This window comes from Nicotiana attenuata, unplaced genomic scaffold (genome assembly GCF_001879085.1).
Source record: "Nicotiana attenuata strain UT unplaced genomic scaffold, NIATTr2, whole genome shotgun sequence".
Taxonomy (NCBI): domain Eukaryota; kingdom Viridiplantae; phylum Streptophyta; class Magnoliopsida; order Solanales; family Solanaceae; genus Nicotiana; species Nicotiana attenuata.
The window spans coordinates 30,286-37,792 of record NW_017676622.1 but is presented as its reverse complement, the minus strand read 5'-3'; the positions used below and the strand labels follow the sequence as shown (position 1 = coordinate 37,792).

The following is a 7,507-nucleotide window of genomic DNA, read 5'->3' as shown; positions in this document are numbered from 1 at the left end:
CCTTTTTACTACTCTGTCCATGTTTTGTCATGATTATACTGCATAAGAAACGAAGCACTGACGATAGGAAGTGTGGTTTCGACAGAAGTGGGAGAGTCCCTCGCGAAGTAACGGTTACAGGAAAGAAAGACAAAGGAGTATATCAGAAAATGCTTTCCGAAGGCTTGAAAGTTGAATCGAATCGAACCTCTCTCCTACTTATAGGGATAAGTTGCGCAGAAATTGAAGAGTCATGATTCAAAGCGTGCGCGGGAAACCAAAATGTCACATCATCCTCTGAACCGCCTCGGGGGCAAATATAATAATGATGCATACAGGCAATGACGTCATTCCAAAAAGGAAGCCACACGTCAGTGGCTCAACAACGTCATATATTTCACCTCGTTCATATTGTCGCCCCGGGTCGAGGTCAAATTCTCCTAAGCCGAGGTTCACATTTCCGCCCATCGAAGACGCCCACCGAATGCGTCTCCAACGAGCGGAGGGACTAACTGTATAGGGTCAAATTTGACCCTCAGCATCTCTACGCCAGTGGGTATGCCCAGTGAGTGTACGCCGACTAACGTAGCGGGTACGACTCGGCCGTAGGGACAAAAGCGACATCGTTTAGGACTCAGTGTCTTCACTAGGGAGACGTTACCTGTCTTTGTAACTTTTTGATTCTTTCGAGGAGGGTCTCTTATTATATAAAGGAGACCCTCACATTGTAAAAGGGGCATCTGAGATAATACAACTCTCTCATTTTTCTAGCTTTCTCTCTCTATCTCTACTTCAAACGAACATATCTTATTGAGTTCATATTATCACTTTGCAATACTAGATCTACAATAATATTATCATCTTCGCATCTCTAGGATTATTATATTTGATTACGATTTACCCCTTTTCCTACTTTTGATTGTTTTTTAGCTTACAAAGTATATCGTTAACTTTTGAGCCAAACATATATATATATATATATCACTCTTGTTCACTCCAACTCTGCAAGAGGAATACCTTAGAAAAGAATATTAAGTGAGATCTAAGGTTTCCCTAAACAAATATAAGTCTAAGAATTCAGAGAGGAGAAAAGCAACAAAATCTTAGAAGTCAATCCATCTTTTACATAACTTGTTATATACCGTATTAACAAAAATAATCCCTATCATAAAATTTACAATATTTGGGTAGTCGTACACCAAAAGCATAACTTAATACAACATTTGGTTGGCTTTATTAAAATCTGCATCGATAATATATGCAAAAGTTATGTGGGAGTCAGTCAACAATATATTTGGATAACAGTAAATAAAGATTGAAATAAAAAGCCTTTATAGTAAGCAACTTCCGCATAGCAATTATCCTACATTATTATTCACCTTATAACAATTCTCACATTATTATTTGCCGCATAAACAATCTCTGCATAACTAGTACATGAATTTTGACTCGGGTCACAATATAATTCGTTAAAGATCCAAGATTCACTAAAAGTTTCTGATAATCTTAATTATCAAAATGCCTTGTGAATATTTTCATGCTCAAGTGCAAAGGTGACAAAGAAACAGCTAATATTTGCATAAAGTAAAACTGTAGAGTTGGACAAATATTCCTTATTTATTCTCTAATCTCTTTGCAGTAAGAGCAAAATTACTTAGTTTCTTTGACTTAACGGTAAAGTTCATGCTCTACTGGGGATTTGGTTGGTCTTACATATCTCTCATCTCTATGTCAGTCAATGCCTTATAAAATGTCTCTTTCAGTATTTTGCTTACAAGTTTTGTAGTACACACATCTCTGTTACAACCTCCTTTGCCTTCAACAAACTGAAAATCACATATTGCCTTCTTTGCCTTTTTCTGCTATTTTCACTTATATAAACATGCCTTTCTTCCTTACATCAATGCATTATCCATTCAAACAGTTGTTTTAGAGTTTCTAGCCAATGGCAAACCAAACAAGTTTCTTTCCACTTCTAGGCTTCATTATCTTTGCATTTCTTTGGCTTAATTGTCTACCTGCTGAGGCTGCCATAAAGAAGTACCAATTCGACGTTAGTGTCTCCGATCAAACAACTTCTTTCCTTGTTTGTCAGCTAAAATTTATCTCACGTTGAATTGTGTGACCATCTCAGCTAAAAACTTACGTTGTTAGAGCGAGCACACCTTAGTTACTTAATAGTATTATGTCTTAACATGCCCCTCCTCACGTGTGTGCTGATTCATTTTCATGAGTCAAACACAGTGATACTATGTTGAATTGTGTGATTATCACATCTAAAAGTTTAATTTGTTAGACAGAACATATTTTGGTAACTTAACTATATTACGTCTCAACGTCAGGCTTTATTCATAATGGACAACTTTCTATGTTTTGCAGATTCAAGTGGCAAATGTGAGCAGATTGTGCCATGCAAAGCCAATAGTTACAGTTAATGGGAGATTTCCAGGGCCAACCATATATGTTAGAGAAGGAGATAGAGTTCAAATCAATGTTACAAACCATGCACAATATAATATTTCCATCCACTGGTGAGAATATTATATTCACATCAAAATTTCAAAAACCCTTCTAAGTCCTGTCTAGGATTTTCCTGTTCTCAATCAAACATATATACATGTTAATACTTGCAGGCACGGATTGAAGCAATATCGTAATGGTTGGGCAGATGGACCGGCTTACATAACTCAGTGCCCTATCAAGACAGGAAATAGCTATGTGTATGACTTCAATGTAACAGGACAAAGAGGTACCTTGTGGTGGCATGCACATATTCTTTGGCTAAGGGCAACAGTATATGGCGCAATTGTGATACTGCCACAACAAGGAACTCCCTTCCCTTTCCCTCAACCAGATAGGGAAGAAGTAATTGTGCTAGGTGAGTCTTCATATCGTAAATATACATAAAAGTTCAAGCCTTGAAATGCACTTTGTTTTCAAAGTTTTCCTCTGCTAAAGCATGAATCAAATGGCACTGTTTTTTGTTCACTATGCTGCAGGAGAATGGTGGAATGCGGATGTTGAACAAGTGGAGAATCAAGGAAATGCATTAGGTTTGCCTCCAAATATGTCTGATGCTCATACAATCAATGGAAAGCCAGGGCCACTTTTTCCATGTTCTGAGAAATGTAAGACTAAAGAGATTGACAATGCCTTCAGTCAATCAAATTGTCTATTTGATTCTAATGTGCTATATATGGATTTTTGCTTACTTTACTAAACAATTTTTATGTTTCATGTTCAATTTCTGGTGCTGTAATTTCTTTCTCAGATACCTATGCCATGGAAGTTGAAAAAGGAAAGACTTACCTGTTGAGAATTATCAACGCTGCTCTCAATGATGAGCTCTTTTTTAGCATTGCAAATCATACCTTAACAGTGGTGGAAATCGATGCAGTCTACACAAAACCATTTCCCACAGAGGCCATTCTGATAGCACCAGGACAGACAACAAATGTTTTGGTTCGCGCCAACCAAATTCCAGGAAGATATTTCATGGCTGCAAGGCCTTTTATGGATGCTCCAATCTCCGTAGACAACAAGACCGCCACTGCTATATTCCAATACAAAGGCGTCTCAGAAACTGTTATCCCCAAACTTCCTGACTTGCCTGCTCCTAATGACACAGAATTTGCATTGAGCTATGACAACAAGCTCAAGAGCCTAAATTCTCCAAAGTATCCAGCAAATGTTCCACTGAAAGTTGATCGAAATCTCTTCTACACCATTGGCCTAGGAATCAATGCTTGTCCCACTTGTTTAAATGGAACTCGGTTAACTGCTTCTCTAAACAACATCTCCTTTGTCATGCCACAAACTGCACTTCTTCAAGCTCATTACTTCAATATTAAGGGTGTGTACACTACTGATTTTCCCGACAAGCCACCAACTCCTTTCAATTACACAGGGGCTCCTCTTACAGCCAACCTCAAGACAACTCAAGGCACAAGACTTAGTAAAGTTGCCTTCAATTCTACTGTAGAGTTAGTAATCCAAGATACCAACTTGTTAACTGTAGAATCACATCCTTTCCATCTCCATGGTTATAACTTCTTTGTCGTTGGAACTGGCATCGGAAACTTTGACCCCAAGAAAGATCCAGCAAAATACAACTTGATCGATCCTCCTGAAAGAAATACAGTAGGTGTTCCAACTGGTGGTTGGACTGCTATCCGGTTCAGAGCTGATAATCCAGGTACCTAATTTCCTACTAAGTTTAAGGTTGTCATTGTTTCAACTTTCCTAATGCCTTCTGACATGTAGTTGCAATTTTCACTTAATGAAGGGGTTTGGTTTTTCCACTGTCATTTGGAGTTGCACACTGGCTGGGGACTTAAAACAGCATTTGTGGTTGAAGATGGACCAGGATCAGATCATAATATTCTGCCTCCACCGAAGGATCTTCCACAATGCTAATTTAGCAACGCATTATTCATTTGCAGATTGATTTCATTTCACGTTTACGGTTTGCTAATATCCCTCATAATGCAACAAATGAGTGAGGCAGCTTTGAGTATCATGTACATTTGAGATTTGAATAGGAAATGTCCTAATCAAGAAAGGGAATTTCTGTCAAGTAACTGAAGGGATTCATTTGTATTCGTTTGAAGCAAGGGTTGTAACAATTGTTTTCATTGAACTTGCCTGATTTCCTTTATCATCTATTCTTGAACCGGAATGATCAAGTTAAATTGCTTTATACTCAGGGGAGTAATCAACTAGCGGAAACTTGAATAGTTTTATAACAGTAAGTTTCCTACAGCTTAAGGAAAACTATATGAGTGGAGTTGACTTTACCATTAGTTAGAAGCGGATCTAGTCTGGTTCAACTGAACCAATTGCTTTCAACTCGAACTATATATACACGTACAAAAAGAAGTTAAAATGTCCTTATATATAATAAGACCACAACCACCGCCCTTATATATTAAAATTTGCACCTACCATTAGTATGTGAATTCTTGAACAATCATCAATGAAGTAGGATTTAGAAGTTAGACTCCCCTTTCCAACCAAAGAAAAACACTTGAAGAAGAAAGGCGAAATTAGAGAAATAACACGAAAAGTATCTCCCGAAAGTGCCACTTAATTAACACCTGCATCCTAGAGTAACTTCTTATCAAATAGAATTTTCTTTTCAGAAAATGACCTTTGAAATCCAAATAACCTCGAGAATTCTTAAAAGTCATTTCATTTTTGGGTTGTCAATTGTATTACTGAAATCTGTTAGTAATATTTATTATTTTCAGTTATTCCAGGATTCTAGATAGGAGTTTGCTGAAGTAATTTCTTCAAATGAACATCTGAAAGCATAAAGAGCATAGAGGGAAAAGAACTTAGAATATTCATATATCTAGCTCCATTTTCTCATTCATTATAAGATGAAATAGACATAAGGAGTTTCTAAGTAATTCTATACTACTATTTATCAAGTGGTCAATATTGAAACAAAGCAAACCAGCAAGATAATCAATCCCACAGCCAATACCCAACATATCCACATCTTTCCCTTTTTCTTCATCTGCTTAGCATAGAAAAGACTGTTAGTTCCTCCACTTACAAAGCTTCTAGCAGCAGCCATATTATGCTCAATATCGTCGATCTTTTCACCTTGTGCCTCAACAAGAACAGCCATATCAAGAAACACTTGATGAAGCTTGTCCAAACTTTTCTGAATGTTCATTACTGCCTCATATCTTTCTTGGTTCTCAAGATTCAGTTCTGTCCTTTCTTCAAATATTTCAACTTTAACATTTCCTCCTGAAACCATCTTCTCAATCACTTCTTCTGTTGCCACCTGACCTGTTGCATTATAGTACCTTCTTTTGAGACACTCTTTGTAATCCAACATGATTCTCTCCCTCAAAACCTGAAAATCATTCATGATTTGCCTAAGCTTGAATCTCAATCCATTAGTCATGGCGATTCTTGTTCGATCAACTGCAGTACCTTCAGCATACGCCACTGATAATTTGCGACTCGCTACATTTAATTTTTCAAGTGCTTCAAGTTTTGCCTTGACAATCTTGGCTTTCCTCAAAACAGCAACCATATCTGAGTCCATTCTATCTCTTAGCCCGCGAAGAACTTTAGAACTATGAGTGGTCTTTGTTTCTTCATTCAGATTTTGAAGATCAATTAAGAGATTAGTAATCTCTTCAATGTCATCCTTTATTGCCTGCACTTCAAGAAAGAACTGGGAGAGATTGTTTTCATCTGTGGGACTGAGTTGTAATTGGCCTTTCTCCAAATCCCTCTCTGCTTCAACATCCAAGTTGACCTGTTTCTTCAATTCCGTATAATTTAAGAACGAATTTGTCATGAGATCGTTCATTTTCACTGCACTTTCTGAAAAAGTGAAGAACCACCTACATTCAGTCCATAATAATGGAAGGATTTTATTTTGCAACATCAGCAAATTTTATCATAGAATGACAGGCAGTACTAATTTTTACACAGTCAATGCATATATAGAATTTAAACTCGTAACAGAATTTACGTGAACATCAGAAAATGGAAATATGGAGGAGGGAACTCTGCATGAAATGAAAAAGTTAATGCACCAAACTTTTCATGAAGATCTCAGATTGTTATAATTCACCAGTAACGGGGGCGAAAGAAAAATGAAGAATATATTAAGGAAACCAATAATTGGTGTCTTGAAAACAAGAAAATAAAGAAACCTGCAATTGGAAATTTAAGAAAATGACCAAAGTGGGATATAATTAATCCAATCTTCAACAGGTGAATGATTCTTGTCACCTTCAAGTTCAACAGATGATGAAGAAAATGGCCGTCCTTTTTGTTTCTCTGCTACTGTTTGGAGAGGGAATACAAGGAAAATGGCCGTCAAATTGGAGTTTTAAATATTTGAAAGTTTGATATAGAGAAGTAGCCGTAACTCTAGTGTCCGCTTGAGTCGGTTGCGGTTAAATGAATCAAGAACCGTTAGGAAAAAAGGTAAGAGAGAATCAAAACATGGGATTTCCTTCTTCTTATTTTGTTTTTCCTTTAATCAAGGACTAGTATAGCTACCTGCGTGGTCAATTTCAAGATTTTGCTTGTTATAAAATAATTGTGTAAAGCTTATATAAGAGAATGCTAGCATATTTGGCACACTTGACATTTTATAATAATTATACTTATAAAAGACAAAACAATATAAATGCATAGTTCATTGTCTAAATTTGTTAACCATAATTTTTAGCATTATTTAATTAGTTACTATATTTATTTTACAAATTAATCAATATCATAAATATACTCAAACAATCCCTATCATCCTCTTGTATGCATTTTTTTTACTATAATATTTTTACTTAATTTTTTATTTAGTGTTTTGCCTATAATTCAAATATTAATTTTGAACTACTTTTATTTTGTTTTCAATATGATATATTAAATTTTAGTTTTAACTATTGATATTATCAACATATGAATTTGAATTATAGTTATTTTTATTCAATATCTATTAAGATTTCAGTTAGACGGCCGTATCTGTGCAATATATTTTTTCTGAAATTCAAAG

General features: G+C 36.0%; 2 protein-coding genes across 2 annotated transcripts; one reads left to right on the top strand and one right to left on the bottom strand.

Moving 5' to 3' along the window:
• The first annotated feature begins 1,770 nt into the window (after nucleotides 1–1,770).
• LOC109221135 (laccase-11-like) lies at nucleotides 1,771–4,678 on the top strand. Its single transcript, XM_019385601.1, has 6 exons — nucleotides 1,771–2,032; nucleotides 2,359–2,510; nucleotides 2,613–2,857; nucleotides 2,979–3,107; nucleotides 3,251–4,174; nucleotides 4,265–4,678. The coding sequence occupies exons 1-6, from the start codon at nucleotides 1,925–1,927 to the stop codon at nucleotides 4,393–4,395; spliced, it is 1,689 nt and encodes a 562-aa protein (XP_019241146.1). The 5' UTR covers nucleotides 1,771–1,924; the 3' UTR covers nucleotides 4,396–4,678.
• A 729-nt stretch (nucleotides 4,679–5,407) lies between these two features.
• On the bottom strand, nucleotides 5,408–6,323 carry LOC109221134 (syntaxin-112-like). The gene has a single exon (XM_019385600.1). The coding sequence runs from the start codon at nucleotides 6,311–6,313 to the stop codon at nucleotides 5,408–5,410; it is 906 nt and encodes a 301-aa protein (XP_019241145.1). The 5' UTR covers nucleotides 6,314–6,323.
• Nucleotides 6,324–7,507: the final 1,184 nt, after the last annotated feature.

Coding starts and splice junctions, on each gene's coding strand:
- LOC109221134 (XM_019385600.1), bottom strand. CDS start 6,313: ATGAACGATCTCATGACAAATTCGTTCTTAAATTATACGGAATTGAAG.
- LOC109221135 (XM_019385601.1), top strand. CDS start 1,925: ATGGCAAACCAAACAAGTTTCTTTCCACTTCTAGGCTTCATTATCTTT. Junction 3,108..3,250: donor TTTTCCATGTTCTGAGAAAT/GTAAGACTAAAG, acceptor TTTCTTTCTCAG/ATACCTATGCCATGGAAGTT. Junction 4,175..4,264: donor GTTCAGAGCTGATAATCCAG/GTACCTAATTTC, acceptor CACTTAATGAAG/GGGTTTGGTTTTTCCACTGT.